The sequence below is a fragment of the Phyllostomus discolor genome, chromosome 11 (assembly GCF_004126475.2).
Source record: "Phyllostomus discolor isolate MPI-MPIP mPhyDis1 chromosome 11, mPhyDis1.pri.v3, whole genome shotgun sequence".
Taxonomy (NCBI): domain Eukaryota; kingdom Metazoa; phylum Chordata; class Mammalia; order Chiroptera; family Phyllostomidae; genus Phyllostomus; species Phyllostomus discolor.
Genome location: NC_040913.2, coordinates 7,638,479 through 7,655,247, shown reverse-complemented (window position 1 = coordinate 7,655,247; position 16,769 = coordinate 7,638,479). Strand labels below are relative to the sequence as shown.

Genomic DNA, 16,769 nt, shown 5'->3' with positions numbered 1-16,769 from the left:
TCAGTTTGATAGGAACGATTCACATCCAGTGTTATACATGAATCAAATTACGAGTCTTAGTGCAATGTCAAGTACATTAAAATATTCTTGTAGTTTAAAAACAAACGTAATGAGTTCTAATTAAAAAAAAGCACGTATCTCATAGAATTGTGATAAATAAGATGATGCTTAGAAGATGCTTGGTTCAGGGCTGCTAGTACACTTTCAGGTAAACGGCTTCCTTTTTATGCTCATTTTCAGGGTAGTGGTTTGGAACTTGCATTGACTTTTCTGTACAAACAGGACCGTATGGGATAGCTGGCTGCTCCGTGGAACCTGTGACTGCTGTGTTACCTCTGTGTGACGCAGCTGTCACTCCAGTGTTACGAGTAAAGTCCAGAATTCTGAGGGCAGGAGCCAGGCAGCGCCTTTTCTGGGTGAAGGGCCAGCCTGCGAAATAAAGGTTTTATTTGTATTTTCTTCTGTAAGAGTTGCTGGTGAATTAGAACATTTTTAGGTTGAAACTCCTTTTATTTTTGACATTAATTTCTAGTGTTCTAACATTGTGATCAAAAAATACTTTTACCACTTTCATTCTTTTGTAATTTATTACTGGTTTCTTTTCTCCTCCTCTTCCTCCTCCTTCCTCTACCTAACATGGCTGACTGCATGCGTTTTAAGGATTTTGAATAGGTGAGTCAAATACACTTACATTTATCGACATGACAGAGATGTTTGGTCTGAATTCTGGCATTGTTCTGCTGAGAAATTTTGCTGTTGGGCCTGCCCTGCTTTGTGTACTACTTTGATATATAAAAAAGCTCCTATTTTCCTTCTTGGTTGTTTTTATAGTTCTGCTAAGTTAGGCCTCTTCCTTGGGGCAGCACCTACCGGTTCCCTACTGGGAAGGATGCTGGCGTGTCCCTCCCCCCTTTCCTTCTTCCCTGCCACTCAGAGCTTGCTCACGCAGTTCTGCCCGTGTTTGCCTTGGACTCCTCGGTGGGCGAGGCTTCCTGCTGTAACTGGGGGAGAACCGGTGAACTGCCTCATGTCCCAGTGTCTGTTAGCACAGCCCTTCTTCCTCGTTGGCATCCGTTCTCCACTGGCAGTGAACTGCGGCGTTTTGCTTTGCCTTCCGCATCAAACACACTCAGCGTGCGCCGTCTCCCCTTGGCCGTGGTGTCCCTAGGCTGCTCTTGGCAGGTTCGTCCGTAGGAGTTCGCTTGCGGGGCTCCTGGGAAAATTTTCCCGATTTCTTCTCTGTTCAAAGCTCTCGCACCTTTGTTCTTGGAGGACGGCTTGGCCAGATAAAACAGCCCTCGGTTCACAGACTTTCTGTATCTTACCTCGCACTCCGGCCTCTCTGGGCCCTGAACATTGCTGTGGGAGCTGGGGCCAGCAGTTCGGTTTCGGGCCGCCCGCCTGAGGGGCCCTTTCCTCCGCGTGTGTCACGCAGCCTGGGCATGTCTCCCTGCTGGCCGTTCCCACCCCGTTCGCCCAGGCACCTGGTGGACCTTCTGAATACATTTATCTTTTTAGTGAAGTTTCTTCAGTTTAATCTGGATTGCTCTCTTCTCTCGGTTTTCTGCTTCCATGACACGGTTATGTGCAGGCTGCGCTCCCTCTGCCTGCCGTCTGTAGCCGCAGCTCTTTCCCTCTGGTCTTTTTAAACGCGCTCTTTCCATTTCACCTTGTTGGGTCCTCGCTTTTTCCCATATTCTTCTCACTGTGTGTCTTCTCATTTCATCTTCACTCCTATGAGTTTGTTTCATTTTTAACCCTTTCCCAAGGATACTTTTTCATCGCTTTTAGACAGAGAGGAAGTGGGAGAGAGAAGCATCGACTGGTTGCCTCCCAAGTACGTCCAGACCAACGACTGTGCGCACCAGGACCGGGGACTGAACACACCCAGACGGGACTGTGTGCTAGACCAGGGCTCGAACCCACAGCCTAGGCATGTGCCCTGACTGGGAATTGAACCTGTAACCTTTTGGTTATGGGACGATGCTCCAACCAACCGAGCCATAATGGCCAGGGCAATGAGAGTTTTTACAGCGTTGTGCTTCTTTTTCTGGAGTTGGGACCACTCACTGTTTCAACTCCTCCATGTCTCATCTCACTCTGTCTTTGCTGAGTGCTTGTTCTGCTTAGTGATTACCCTCAATGGGGGCGACTGAGTTAAACTGTGAATATTCGTACCATGATGTTTGCTCGGAATGTTCACGTAGTCTCTGGCTGTTCTGATGCATGTTCATCAGGTAGGTTTTGGTGCTTGTGTTGTTTAACAATTACATATCTCTGAATCAATGCTGCACCGTGTAAAAGTCCTCCTCCTCACAGAAAGACGTGCAGGAGCCTTTCCTAGTCCTCTGGGGGGCGGGCTGGGCACACGGTGGCCTCTGCTTCACTGTTCCCACAGACACTCTGCTTCCTGCCAGAATGGCCTTTCTTCCGTACAGCCCTGCCCTCTCTGCTCCTCCGAACCAAACCGTGCCCGGGGGGTTGTCTGCTGCCAGTCCTGCTGCCCCTCTGCCCACTTCCTTTGCTACAATGAAAGGGGTGTCTCTTTGGCACGGCAGGGTGAGCCCGTCACCTTCCGAGAGCCCGTGGTTGCCGAGTTCCCCGAGATGGGCCGCCCGGGGCTGTCTGCTGTTCTCGCTCGTCGTGGCCCCTCCTTTACCCGTCGTCCCCCTGGGGGGCCTCTGCTGTCTGCCCACCGCAGCTGCTCTCGATTCCGTGGTCCTCCTGATAGGCGGAGGGTGCCGGCTGTCCCTTCAGGTGCGCCCACGCGCACAGAAAGCGCACTTCGTTGGCATGTTCTGTGATCTCTTGCTGTTGGGCCTTTCTCACTGTTTGCTTCCCCCTCAGAGCCTTTTGGATTCGCAGCGGTCTTAGCAGCCCTCCCGCAGTTCCTTGGGATTGTTTTGCTGAGAGTGCAGCTCTCCCCCGCACCCGTTTATCGCATTTTGCATGCTATCCAGGATGAGAAAGTGGGCGTTCCACGGGCCTGTTTACACTGGAGGTATGACTCGACCTTGAACAGGCTCTCCGGAGCCCCTGCTCAGAGAACAGACTTTCAGGGGTGTGGGGGGCTGGGAGCTGACGAGCGCACCTGTGAAGCTATGACAGCCTTCAGGTGCGTTAATGATGCGCTTCATTATGCCGGTAACTGGAAATGGCAAGAAGTCGTTACATTCTGTTGGAAGAGCAGCTGACTTGGGACTTGCTAATGGATTGGTGAAATGAGCGAGGGGCCATTTGTAACTGTGCTTCTCTGTACTGGGGGACTCCCTGCAGACTTGACTGGGTGGGAGTGGGGGGAGCCTAGCCACAGGAAGCCTTCCTCTGCCCGGCTTGGCCATCTTGTCCAGCTGTCAAGTGAGCAGGGCTTAACTCGTTCTGCTTTACTCACCAGCCGCAGTCCTTCGGGCACCTCGGCGTGGGCGGACTGCTTTCCCCAGTGTGTTCCAGGTCTGTCGCGGAGGTCTGCCTGGAGCGCCTGTGGGCTGGTTCTGCCTCTCTTCCCGTCCCAGCCGCCGCAAGGGACCCTCCAGATGCACGTCCTCCGCTCTGCCCAGGCCGGTCCTTGGGCCCCAGGAGGGGTTAGTGCTGTAGCTGCTGCACATGACAGGGAAGAGCCCGCCCAGCCACCCTTGACTCATCTAAGGGACCGTCCTGACGGGTGCCGTAAAGCCACTCTTGTTCACAAGACAGAGTCCTTGGCCAAACAGAGCGGCCTCCAAATCTGCTAGGGCCTCTTCCAGTGTGCATTTGGACTGGGGTTCTTTCCACGTAGGTTTATTCATTAGTACTATGATCCCATTTGTTTTCTGTCCTCCAGAAACCTACCAGAACTTCCGGTCTGCTGGTTTCAGTGCTGTCATGGTTATATTGTTATTTTTTGTTCTTGCCATTTTGGTGGGACAGGGGTTTGGAGGGCAGGCAGGCGCCTGTGCTCACGGTCTGTGCTCCTGGTCTGTGGTTTGCTTTGCTCCTTAAGAACTGAGCGGGGGAGGGTTTTTAGGTTTGGAGATTAGAAAGGGAATTGGCTAGTATGTACTGTAATATGCTCGTCACTTGGGACTTGAGTGTTTCTGGCTCGTTCTGCTTTTCACAGCTGCTCATTGTGTTATGGGGTAAACGTAGCTGGGTGGCATTTAGTGTTTTTTTTTTAAAAGATTCTCTTGGCAAGTAGAATCTGAAATATAAAATGATCTATCTTTAAGCGTATACCCATGGGAAGTCTTACATCATCCATATAAAGTTTCTGATTAATTGCCTGCCTATAATCATGTGAATTTAGGAAACAACCTATAATAATTTTTCCTGTCTTGGCAGAAATGTATCTACCTTAAGTTTTAATACCAGACAGGCCATGGCTTTGGGGGAGGTACTGCAGACACTGAGGAAGGCAGGCGTGTTTGAATGCCGAGTTTGCAGAAGCAGCAAACAGCACAGACTGAAACATTCCCCTCGTGTTCAATTCCTTGAAAAGACATTTGCTTACTAGGCTGTGGTATCAAACGCCGTGGGTATTGCTTGCAGTGAAACCTCACTATTGTTTATCATGGATTTGTGTGCTGAGTTGGAAGGACAGTCTAGGGTGTTACTGTGGACTGGTGACAGTAATAGTTAATGTCTCATATTAACATTCAGTATCAACGCACTGAGGCAAGAATTAGGATAAAAGCTTAAAGCAGCTGCCCTGAGGGCAAGAGGTAGTGTTGCTTTTTTCTGCGTGGTGCAGGCTTATAAGTTTGTTGACCATATGCTTGTATCTTATTTTAACCTGGCCTGGGGTTAAGCCCTTCCAGGACTAGCTGTTGCCAAGACAAGCGCCCAGCCGGGCTGTCCAGCCGGAGCGCACGCCCACACCGACGGCACTCCGTAACAACGGAGGTCGAGACCAGCGGTCTGCTGTCGGGGGAGTCTGCCCAGGGAGCACACCCAGGGGAGCGTGTGTCGGGGCCTCCCAGGCCCAGCGCCAGATTTGGGGGCTCAGGGCCGAGATTTACTCCCGTGACTGGGCACCAAGTAAGGTCGGCAGAGGGACCAGGCTCGTGGGGCAGAGATTCCCAGTGTGTGTCTCTGAAATCACACGGAACTGTCTGACTCCACAGCGAGCTGAAGTGCTCTCCACCAGGGACGCCTGCCCGAGACCCAGGGCCCAGCTGTTGCTGGGGGCTGGGGAGCAGGTGCCTTCTGCCTCACGCCCCAACTCCGGATTCCCGAGGAGAGACAGCATTTAGCAGACACCACATGGTTTACACAAAGTTTCAGTGCGGTGAGCCCGTCTGATCAGGGGATGTCGGGCGCCCAGCTTCCCTGGGGGCCTGCCAGGGGCCGCCCTGGCCAGCGTACCTCTGTGAGGGTGACGGCGTCAGTCAGGCCCGCTGCGCACCCTCTCCCCTGCACCACACGGAGTGCCCAGACGCTGCCTGCATCTGAAACAGAGGACACGGTGTGCACTGTCACCAGACTCCCCAGACCCGTCAGGGTACGCAGTTTTCTGGTCTGACTGACACAGGAAACCAGCAGACATGTGTGCTGACACCCGTGGGTGAATCAGTTCTTCCGAGGGCTGACGGCCCCCCTCGCCCGCCCCCCCACCCCCGGTTCTCCTGTGCTCGGGACCTGCAGCTGCCCGCGCCGATTTCCTTTGCCGTTGTTCTGTCTCCTGTGTAACAGTCACTTTAGTCTGAATGACGGTAAGAGTGCTTTGTATAAAGTGCTGCTGTTAAACACCTGAAAGGCCAGAAGGTGTGGGGAAGGTAATGTGGAGGGTGAGTAAGTAAACAGACAGCAGTGAATGCTACTGACTGGGAGCAATAAGCTGCTAAATTCAGCCTCAGTTGCGGTGTTCCTCCTTAGGCTCCTGGCAGTAACAGCAGAAGAGCGAAGGGGTTGGGGATGGTGATGTCAGTGTTGCTTTGCAGGGTAAGTGAAGGTTATAATTCCTTTTTACAGCATTGTCTTAAACATATTTTGACAGCTATCCAGGACTACGAAACGGCTCAGGAGCACAATGAGAATGACCAGCAGATTCGGGAAGGCCTGGAGAAAGCACAGAGACTATTGAAACAGTCCCAGAAAAGAGATTATTATAAAATCTTGGGAGTAAAAAGGTGAGTAATTAAAATTTGCATTATTTTTAATCAACTGTTTTGAAGCTAGTCATTGTTCCTCATCTCTCTCTCGGATTCATTTCCTTTCCTTAGATACTTTCAGTCTTAGAGTAACCCTGACAGTCTAACGTCTTCACGTGATTTGGAGTGTGTTTCCGTTTTCTGTGGCAGAGCCAGGGATGTGACAGTGGAGACCCAGTGGTCGGTGGCTGAGCTCTGACACTGCAGCGTGGCTAGGGGCTAGGCCTGGGTTTCCTAAGGGGAGGGGGTGGGGAGGATGGGGAAAAGAAAAACTTCTCCAGGCCTATGAATACAGTGGCATCTCACGAGTCAGGTGCTAAGAGACACTCAGTACACTCCCCACGTGCTGTTACAAAGACCGCCTTCCCTGAACAAACACCCGTCTTCTAAGGACTTGTTTTTATTAATAAGCTAATCCAGAAGTGTTGGGTGGCTGATTCTTAACTAATGGTTATTCATTTTAATACCCCTTAGAAATGCCAAAAAACAAGAAATCATTAAAGCATACAGAAAACTAGCAATGCAGTGGCACCCAGATAATTTCCAGAATGAAGAAGAAAAGAAAAAAGCTGAGAAGAAATTCATTGACATTGCGGCTGCTAAAGAGGTCCTCTCTGATCCAGGTACTGCCCCCCTTTAGCGCCGTCTCTTCCCTCCAAGTGGCTGAATTGGCGGCTGGGGACTGAGCCCCCCCCCCCCCCCCCCCCATGGTGCAGGCAGCGTCCCAGTGGGCGGCAGGCGGGGGCTGCGGGCTGCTCTGGGCCCTGCAGTCTCGCAGCCCCGTTTCCGTCTGCCCTGGTCCGCCTCGGGGGCCCGTGGGTGTGCAGTGCGGCGGGCGGGTGCATGTGGCACCGAAAGGCCTGTGTTTGACATTCCCCTGGTTTTTTTCCTACCTGCGATGTGAAAGCGCCACAGTGAGGGGGTCCCTCGGGTTCCTTGCAGCTTCACAGATCTGAACCTCCAGGGTCTTGGTGAGGGAGCCGCCTGCCCGGGGCTCCCGGGCATCTCGCCTCTGTCGGGCGCTCCCTGGGCGCTGCAGCTGCTCCCTCACCGCACAGGGACGGGGCCTGGAAGGTGAGAGTGAGGCAGCTAAGAGTTTAGGGAATATTTAACAGCACTTCGACATTTCCAGGAAGAAGTTAATACTAAGCTAATACCTACTGCTTTTTGTGTCTTTCCACGTTAGTGGGAGCGGCACAAATTCAATGAAATAGAAGGAAGTTCGTGCCCATTGGACAGATGTTTTCTGCACACCTGCTGTGCTGTGCAGGTGAAATGACCCTCTGCTCTCAAGTAACTCAGAATCCAGTACGGGAGGCAGAGGCGCACTTACTGAGCACAGTAGGGTGCGTGCTGTCTGTCCTTCCACGCAGCAGAGGAGGGTCTGTGGCACCCCGAGGACGGTCCTGCCCTCTCGGCACGCACAGCGGGCGGCTGGGTGACCGTGGAGCCGAGGGCAGGGGCCGCAGGGAGCCACCAGGGACGGGGGCTGGCTGTCACAAACGCCTGCGTCAAGAAAAGCAGCGCGTTTTTAATTGCCGAGAGTTGCTTTGTTCCTGGTTCCTTTTCCTTAGCCCATTCTTATTTGAAGGACAAAAACAGCCTTTTCCCATCTCTGAGGAGGTTGTTAGCTGGCTCTTCTGCTGCTTGCGGTCTCCTTCATCACATTGGCCAGCGCTGGGCTCCGGCTTTTCGGGGCCTTTCCTCGACGGACAGACCCAGCCACGGAGGCAGCCTCACTGCCCACCCCCCCTACCCCGACCCCCCGGTCTGAGGAGCCTCGGTCTACCCAGACCCAACAGCGGGGCAGTGGAAAGCCGAGGCCTGATGGGGCTGAGCCCGGCTGACTTCCCTCTGGGTTGCTGGAAGGTGCCAGGGCTGCTGGGCCAGCACGCGAGACTGTGGGAGGCCTCTTCCCCCAGTTACTCGTTGTATTTGGAGAGAAGATGTAGGTGGCCTCAGTTTCCGTGGTACCATTGTCCACCCCTGCCCCCTTATGCCCTCCTCCGTGACCGTGACCGGTGTTTCCCTGGTCCACTGTCCTGAGACCAGACTGCTGACGCCGGGGGGGCTAGGAGAGCCGAGCGCTCAGCTCCTGCTCACCTGTTCTCATCACTGAGCGGCGAGCGGCACCCCCAGCCCCCCCCCCCCCCCCCCCCCCCCCCGCCAGGTCACCCCTGGGGCTGACCTGGCCGTTCCTCTTACAGAGATGAGGAAGAAGTTTGATGACGGAGAAGACCCCCTGGACGCAGAGAGCCAGCAGGGCGGCGGCGGCAACCCCTTCCACAGAAGCTGGAACTCGTGGCAAGGCTTCAACCCCTTCAGCTCAGGCGGACCTTTTCGATTTAAATTCCATTTCAATTAAGCCAGCTGTGTTTTTGCTCTTCTTCCTTTTTTTAAAGATTAAAAAAAGAAATATTGTTCTAGGATCCTAATGAAAAAAAAATTCAAATCTTTGTTTGTCCATGACCAAAGAATTGTTTTAATAAGAAAAAATCAGTTCTTACCCACTTCAGGCTCGAGGCTGACGGGTGTCCCGCAGGGCCACCTGCCCGTGTGTGTGCGGGGGCTGGGCTTGCGCAGCCTGGGCGTCCTGCCGGAGGGCGCAGGAGCTGCCGTCTCCCAGCCTCCTGTAGCAAGTCCTGCCGATGCGAAGGAGGCGGAGCTGTGTCTTCGTGAGGATGGGTTATATTTCAGTGTTCTTAAAGATAATGTTCACATTTTGAGCTATATGTTTCTTGGGTTGATTTTGCTTTGATTTTGGTCAGTCCGGTCACTTGCAAACGTGTTAAATTACAGTCTGCTTTCACCCCGTGCACTGGCATCTCCCTCCCGGCACGAAGGCCGGCGGGGTGCAGCGTGCACTCGGCGGTCGAGGTGGCCAGGGTGCGACTGTGGGTGGGTGTCGGCGGGCTCTCAAGAGAACCCTCACCACCACTGAAACAGCATGAATTGTAAGACCTGTCTCTGTTTGATATGAAACAAATTAAGTTACGTGCAAAAACGGTTCAGCTAATGTAGCAATGGTTTTATTTCAAGTAATTGTGCAGAGGAGCCGAGGGAAATACTGCAACAGCTGACACTGTGAGTTCAGTGGGACTCCCCACAACAGGACCGTCTCCGACGGGTGCGGCTGCTTGGTGCACGGGGCAGGTGCCCTCTGTCTCCCTGTTCCTCCCTGCAGCGGGGCAGCTCCCCCGTCCCGGCCGAGCCCCGTGGACCGGGGAGATGCCCCTCGCTGCCCAGAGGCTGCTGCCTGAAACAGCACAGGTGTACAGCCCTGGCGGCCCGGCCGCCTCCCCCGGCAAGATGGCGTCTCTCCTTGGGATACCTTTGTACCTTTTAAGAAATTATTCAATCTTTGTATATTCAATAATTCTTTTCCTTAAAAATGAGTATTTTAATCAAGAACATTAAATATTTATGGAACTACTGATACTGCATTTAAATTCTAAGAGAATTACTTTAGACAAGGATTAGTACCTTTATTCTAGAAAGGTTTTCTGTTTGCCTCAGAGCATGTCGAAGCATTTCAAGCAGTATGAGTCCAGTACGTTGTTTTTACAAAACCCAGCATTCACACTTCACTGTTGGGAGGCATCCTGACCAGAACTGTCCACAATGGCCAAGCACAAATTCCTTTCTTCCACAGTCGTCCTGAAACACGTGGAAAACCTTTTCAAACGGAGGCAGAACCGCCTGGTTGAGCTGGGTGAGACGCAGCAGTGCTTCTGCATCTACTCAGATGTCTGTACCTTACCAATAAACTTCAGAGTGCATTTCCAAAACCAGTGAACAGCTTGCAGCTCTCATTTCATTTTAATGTTTCAGAAGTCAAGTTAATGGGAAGACTTAGGAAATCCATGTTTAGTGATTTCATGACTTCATTAGTTATATCAGATTTTTTTTTTCAATCTGCTGCTTTTCTGTGTCGTCAGCTGTGACCTCTTTGAGATGTAGCACGGCCACTGTCTATTTCAAAACAGATGCTCCGCACACGACCGGGACAGAGGGAGCACCGGACCCCTTGCCCATCCACTCGGAGGACAGGGCACACAGGTGCCGCCGGGGGCCGTGCAGGGGAGTGTCCGGGCACCGCTGCCCTGCTGCCCGCGGCTCCGGGGGCTCTTCACCCGGCTGCTTCTCTGCGGGTGACGGCCGTGCCTCCTACTCAGAGGCTCACCGCGCGTTCAGTTCAGGCATCTGGCCTGAAGTGCGCAGTGACTTGCCTGCTTTTAGTGAAAAGACAGTACAAGCTTTGATGCCAAGTGCCAGTGGCACCCAGAGAAACTCCTTGGAGTCCTGTTTTGCTGATTATTGAAGAACACCACCACCTTCCACTTCCAGCTGTGATGGGCACCAGCAGTCTGACGGGGTCACCTGAGTGGCAAGGCGGCCACCTCACGTGTCCATCACGGCAATGGAGGAAAACGGGCGGGAGTGTGTGAAGGGCGAGGAGGTAGAGTGAGAGGGGAGCAGGTGGCAGAGTGAGCCTGGAGCGACCCCTCCCCCCCAAGCTCCAGGCCCTCTTTGGAGATCAGTACCCACACCCTTTCCAGCTCTTTCTGGAAAAGTGAGTACCAAGGGGCACGGCCCTGCCCTGCGGCCCTTCCTTACCTGCACCTTGGTCCCTTCTCAAACCGTGCCCTGTGGCGAGCTCCGGAAGGGAAGCACCTCGGGGTGGCACGCAGTGGGCATTTCCACGGCAGCAAGATCAGACTCCTCAGCCTGGAGGTGTGAGGCAGTTCCAATAAGGGAGAAGAAATTAATTCATTGCCCACTTCTGAAAATTTGTGCTTTCTTACCACAGATAGATGAAAACTTGAAAACTACTTTTAACAGTTTACTGATATGAATTGGACATAACAATACTAATTTTAAAATGTCATTCTCTTGAGTCAGTATTAAAAGTTTTTCAATACCAGCATGGAAACTTTTCTGGGACTCTGATAATGGAATGTAAACTACCCACAGATTTTTAAAGAGAAAAATAACTGATAACCGTGCAGGAAGAAAGGCCAGTAGGCTCCCAATTTGAAATGGGCACTGTTTTCTATCCATGGTAGAAAAGGGGAGATCTCACTCTGAAAGGCGTGGAAGTGGCCAGGAGTGGCACGTGGGAGCTGCTGTGAAAACATGCACCAGACGCTCCAGGTGCAGGCGGCCCCTCCGTCAGTGCCGCCGCCGCCGCCGGGACGCACGGGCCTCGTGGCAGGTCTCCGACCGCATGCAGCCGTGCAGCCTGGAGACCCGTGCGGCTTCTCCGGATGAGGTTTCCTCTCCCGGGTTTTCCAAGGAAGGAAGGAAGGAAGGAAGGAAGGAAGAAGGCAGTGCTCACTTGTCAACCCGTAATACCCCTAGTCTAAGTCCGATCATTCCTTTTCAGGTAGCAGTTTACTTTTTAATTGCAAATAGTGTTAATAGAGGTGGGAACAAGGTTTTTTATGGGTGACCTCATTTGCTGAATGATTAAGAGTGAAGTTGGCCACTGCGTGGCTGTGTGTAGGGACGGGTTCCGTTGCGGTCACGGTCATGCGCGGCGCCGCCCCCCGCCTGCGTGGGAAGCAGCGCGCGGAGAGCGTCAGAGCGTCCCACCGGAGACCTTCCGGAAGGTCAGGCACGCCGCCTCCGGGAAGGCTGCGTGGCTGGTTTTGAATGAGGCGGGACCGAGTACCGTGATCCTTCTCCATTTATAGTGTTTTAATAATAAAAGACACTGAAAATTAAAGTGGGTCTCAGACATGTCTATACATACGGGCACTATTTTTATGCCCTTGTATTTTCACATTTAATAAAAATATTTATGGTCAAAATCAGTACCTTTCTGCTTTCGACTCCTTTGTAGACTTCCAGGGTAGTACGTTTTTCTGGTGCCGTCTGACGTGGACGTAGGCACTAGGTACGTAGGTACTAGATACGTAGGTACTAGGTACGTAGGTACGTAGGTACGTAGGCACTAGGTACGCTGCGACTGAGCTGGCGGGGCTGCTCTCGCCAGCCGGGGGGCGGTCCCAACGCTGCAACCAGAGACGGCACCTTCGCTCGCCTCCCGTAAGTCCTCGGGCTGCGGGCGCCACCGTGGGCGGGTCTTCGGTTTCGGCACAAAGTCCAATCCTTACATTGGCCCTGTCTGAAGACTTGGTCCCTTTTACACTGTAGTTTGCACGCTTCGGTTAGAGTCTTCAGAGGGGGGTGGGGACACAGTGCTGCCCGTCTCAATCAGATTTTGACCTGCCACCAACAGTCACTTCCCCGCGAGTGTACTCTGCACATCCTAAACTGGGGGATGGCTAGAATGCGCATGCAGGCCTTTCCCACAAGGCTCGAAGTCGGCAAGTTCCTGAGCACATCTGTGCAATACGTGAGCAACTGGCCGTGGTCTGGAGACACGAAAACACCTGCCACAGGCACACTGGCTGCTGGACGAGCGAGGGAGGAGGCTCCCCATAAAACATTCATAAATCTAGATTTTCAGAGACGAGCTCACAGCCAAGTGTAAGTGAGACATGCAAATGCAGCCACTCCAACCACAGGGCGGCAGCCGGGAAGGGGCCGTCAAGACTCCATGCCCCTGTGCAGTTTTGGCGTCACTGTGAAATACAGAGTCTGGGGGCCTCGCGGTGGTGCTGAGCACGGGTGTCAGGTGCCCATGCTGGCCGATGCCCCGCCCCCACCCCTGCCCCCACCGGAGTCACACAGAGTGGAGCGGAGGCTGGTGCCATAAAGGAAAGCAAAGCACTGTCCTGTAGTTGCAGGGTGGGGGGCTTCTGCCCAAACCACCACCAGACCCCTTGGATAGGGAGCCCCCAGCCTCTGACCTCTCATCCTGCCCAGGTGCTGCACCTGGCTCCAAAGGGGAGTGAGCCGGACAGCACGGAGGAGACAGTCCCCTCAGGCCCAGCTGCCGCTGCCGCCTTTGACAGCACCACTCAGGGTCCCTGGGAACCACAGTGGCAACCTCCCTCCATCGGGGCAGGCCACACCTGAGCACCCCGTTTTATCACAGACACATGAACAAGTAACGCAGGTGTGGGCAGGACAGGGGGAGGGCTTGGGTCTTCACGGCCGTGAACTGAGCTGCTGGGGGCAGAGTCCTTACGGCAAGGACTCTGGTCTGTGCTGTCCCTCGGAGGAGCGGACACGCCCGGACGAGCTCCAGGGGGCACAGCCACTGGCTCACAGGGACCTGACTGCGGGGCTGCCCAAAGACGGGCCAGCCTGCCACTGTACAGCCTGCCACTCCGGGCGGGCAGACAGTGCTCCGTCGCCCTGAGGGCCCACGATGGCCCGAGGCCCCACGCAACAGGGCCTTGTGAGGGGGCAGGCACACGGGCTGGGGCCACTCTCTGCCACGTGCTCCCCAAACCTCACGCCCCAGCAGCACCACCTGGGAGCCCTCACGCTCACCTCAGCCCCATTACAGCATCATCCTCCAGGACAGGACCCACTGACAGCGAAGCCTCTTCCAGTCCCCGGATGCTGTGGCTCTGGAACAGTCACGTGCGTTTTAAACACTGACTGGCCCTACTCGTCAGTTATTAACACACAGCAGGAGGACACAGTTCACCTTCTACACTCAGTTTCTATAAAAGTAGCCAGTTCATTTTTTTTAAAAAAGGAATATATGCCCCATAAGCCCACAGATACCATTTTATAAAAGAAAACTTAGAAATATTAAAAATACCAATTCAGCATGAGATTAAAACATCAGAAGAGTTAAGGTGAAATAACATAATGCCATGATGCCTTCCGTTTACAGCCGCAATTAAGGTGTAAATGAGCTTAATTTATTTTTACCATTCAGAGACAACCATGAGTCCTTTTCCCTTTTCAAAAGAAAAGCCGGCACGTTCTCCAACTTGAAGTGCATTTGGTGAGCAGGAGCACACAAGCGCACGCAGCGCCGGGACACACAAGGACGTGGGCGGGCTGGCGGGCCACCCCACGGGCCACCCCACGGGCCAGACGGGGTTCACCGGGCTCCCTGGCCAAGCAGCCCTGGAACTTGTGACAACATGGTGTTTTAGGCAATCAGGAAAAAGGAATAATCTACTTGTAAATACTCAGTGGCCATTTCTTGTATAACTTAAACTTACCCAATACATTAAGTACGTGTATTTTTAAATAATTAACTTTTTAAAATTGAAGAATATGTCACTGATCCTTAATGAAACTTCCAAAAGTCTTAGCAGTTCCACACTTCCCCAGCAGGTGGCAGCTTCCTCATCGTACTTCATCTTCTCCGGCATAAGGGCCAACGCTAGAGTTCATCATGTGTCAAAACTGTAGGGGAGGAAAGTTCCTTTAGTCCTTGAGAAACCTTTCAAATCCAGTGCACTCACATCTTACCAATGGATGGGATACAGAAAAAGCACGGCTGCTGACTGAGGGTCCTTTCTGTTGTTAGTTTAGCGCCTACCTGCTTCTTTGTGTGGCACGAGAACAGCCTTGGTGCGTCACGGCATCTACCGGGCTGTACTGCACCGTAACTCCTTGCTCTTGTCCCCTCCTGGAGGTGAGCTCCCAGAGTCCGTGAGGACAAGGACCACACCTCATTCGTCTGTGTTATCTCCAGGCCCAGCCCCTGCCTGGCAACGAGGGCCTAGACAATGCGAACAGGCCACTCGCCAAGCACAAAGCACCCTCTCACTGGTGCGACGGACAGCGAAGAGCAGAGGGGACGCGGTTGACGCGGTGTTCCACGGTGGGGAGGGGCCGGTCGGACACGGACACGGGCGCTGAACGAGTGTGAGGGTCAATGACAGTGAAGACTCTCAAGGGACAAGAGTGGGTTCTCCTCCTCCCGCATCACTGACCTGTCACATGCTACTGATTTGAGAGCACTGAGAATCTGAAGTGGTATTTTCGGGTAGAAATTAAAATGAAACAAGGCATCCTGTGCCACAGTTTGAGATGGCAAACAATGCGTCTCTCTTCACTAAATTCCACTTTGAAGATGATACAGAAACACAGAAGGAAATAGCAACGAGAGTGGGGGATCGTTAGGAGATGTCATTGGAGCAGAGCCATCAACGGATTTCTAAGAACGGGAGAGAGAACCTACAGCCGAGCACGTGAACGCGGAGCGGAGCTGCGCGGAGGAGCCGGGTGGAGAGGCCGCGACCCAAGGGCCTGGGCTGGGAAACCCGTGCCCGCCAGCCCCTCCTCCCGCTCGCTCTACTGCGCACCAGCGAAGATCTGCAGCCTGTTTGTCCCGAGAGAAAAAGTAGGACTGTTCTTGAAAATAAATGGAATAATCTACTACGGGGTGGGGGAGAAGGGAAGACAGAGGCAGACAGACTGACGTGCAGATATTTCTGAATGGGCAGCGGTGCTCTGGAGGACAGCGCCCTCCTGTGGAGCTCTGGGAGGGTGCGGTGTGGGGTGGGCTTGGGTCTAGGCCACGCCCACACTTCTGGAGGGGACCCTTCCAGCCCTTCAACCCGCCGATGTGCCTGGAGCTCCCCACGAACCCTCCGCTCAGAGAAGAGGCCTCCTGGGGACACAGACACGGTCCCACCACAGCCGGGAGACGCGTGCCAGCTGTCTCTTCTAACCGGTCCAGGCTTTCAGTCTTAGATATATAAAAACTTGAGGGAGACTGTACGCAAAAGGAACGAGGACCGAGATGACCACACAAAACAGCTCACCCAACGAAAAGCAAGATAACCACGAAAACTGAAGAGATGCTTAAAATAATTCTAATTCATATTTTCCCGAGATTTCTGAGAAGTCAGCGCAGCCATAACACGAGAACAAACTGAACCTTGAAGGGCGCAAGCAGGGAAAAGGTCTGCTGGGAGTTAAGATGGGAGACTGCCCCTCTCAAAAATAAAGATGAAAAGAAGGGCAGAAGATGAAGTAAAATTTCCCAGGGCACAGGGTGAAGATGAAGGGATACAAAAAGACGATATAGCCACAGAGATGCAAAGGACCACGAGCGACTGCTGTGAACAACTATGTGCCAACAAACTGGACAACCCGAAAGAAATGGACACGTTCCTAGAAGCACACGACCTACCGATAATGAATCCGGAAGAAACAGAAAATCAGAACAGACCAATCAGTAACCAGTAAGGAGACTGAATCAGTAATAAAAACCTCCCAACAAAGAAACGTCCGGGAACAGATGGCTTCACTGGTCCACTCCACCACACATTTTAAGTAAGAATGAACACCAATCCCTTTCAAACACTTCCAGAAAACAGCAGAGAAGGGAACACTTCCAAATAGACTGTACGAGGCCAGCATGACCCTGACACCAAAACCGACCATAATGCCATAGAAGGAAATCACAGGCCAACATGCCTGATGAACACAGATGCAGAAATCCTCAACAAAACATCAGCAAACCGGGCCCAGCAATACACTGAAAGGACCACAAGCCGTGATCACATGGGACGTGCTCCAGGGAGGGGAGGCGGGCCCAACGGCTGCAAAACACTGCACAGCACGTTAAGAAAATAAGGGTGAAAATCCAATGAGCATCTCAACAGACGTAGAAAATATTCTTAATGTCTCAGACGTTCGCAGTGAAACTCTGACCTCCTCGCTGGACGGCTTCACTGAGGAGTGAGGTTGTCATCTGCCCTGATGTCATCTGATGCAGTGCGTGGCACCCCTCCCCCCCCCGCCCCGCCCCCA

General features: G+C 53.1%; 2 protein-coding genes and 1 long non-coding RNA gene across 3 annotated transcripts in view; 2 read left to right on the top strand and 1 right to left on the bottom strand.

Annotated features, from left to right (window-relative positions):
• DNAJC3 (DnaJ heat shock protein family (Hsp40) member C3) overlaps positions 1–11,941 on the top strand; it is a 47,081-nt gene extending 35,140 nt beyond the window's left edge. The window contains exons 10-12 of the mRNA XM_028526551.2: positions 5,972–6,104; positions 6,600–6,748; positions 8,333–11,941. Coding sequence (XP_028382352.1) covers positions 5,972–6,104; positions 6,600–6,748; positions 8,333–8,490 — 440 coding nt within the window. The 3' untranslated portion in view covers positions 8,491–11,941. The remainder of the gene's footprint in view (positions 1–5,971; positions 6,105–6,599; positions 6,749–8,332) is intronic.
• Positions 2,399–4,447, top strand: LOC118497311. Its single transcript, XR_004899835.1, has 2 exons — positions 2,399–2,559; positions 2,866–4,447. It is a non-coding gene; the product is annotated as an uncharacterized LOC118497311 (long non-coding RNA).
• UGGT2 (UDP-glucose glycoprotein glucosyltransferase 2) overlaps positions 7,204–16,769 on the bottom strand; it is a 120,289-nt gene continuing 110,723 nt past the window's right edge. Inside the window, exons 39-40 of the mRNA XM_028526663.2 lie at positions 14,093–14,408; positions 7,204–7,214 (exon numbers count right to left, since the gene is read on the bottom strand). Of these exons, the coding sequence (XP_028382464.1) occupies positions 14,386–14,408 (23 nt within the window). The 3' untranslated portion in view covers positions 7,204–7,214; positions 14,093–14,385. The remainder of the gene's footprint in view (positions 7,215–14,092; positions 14,409–16,769) is intronic.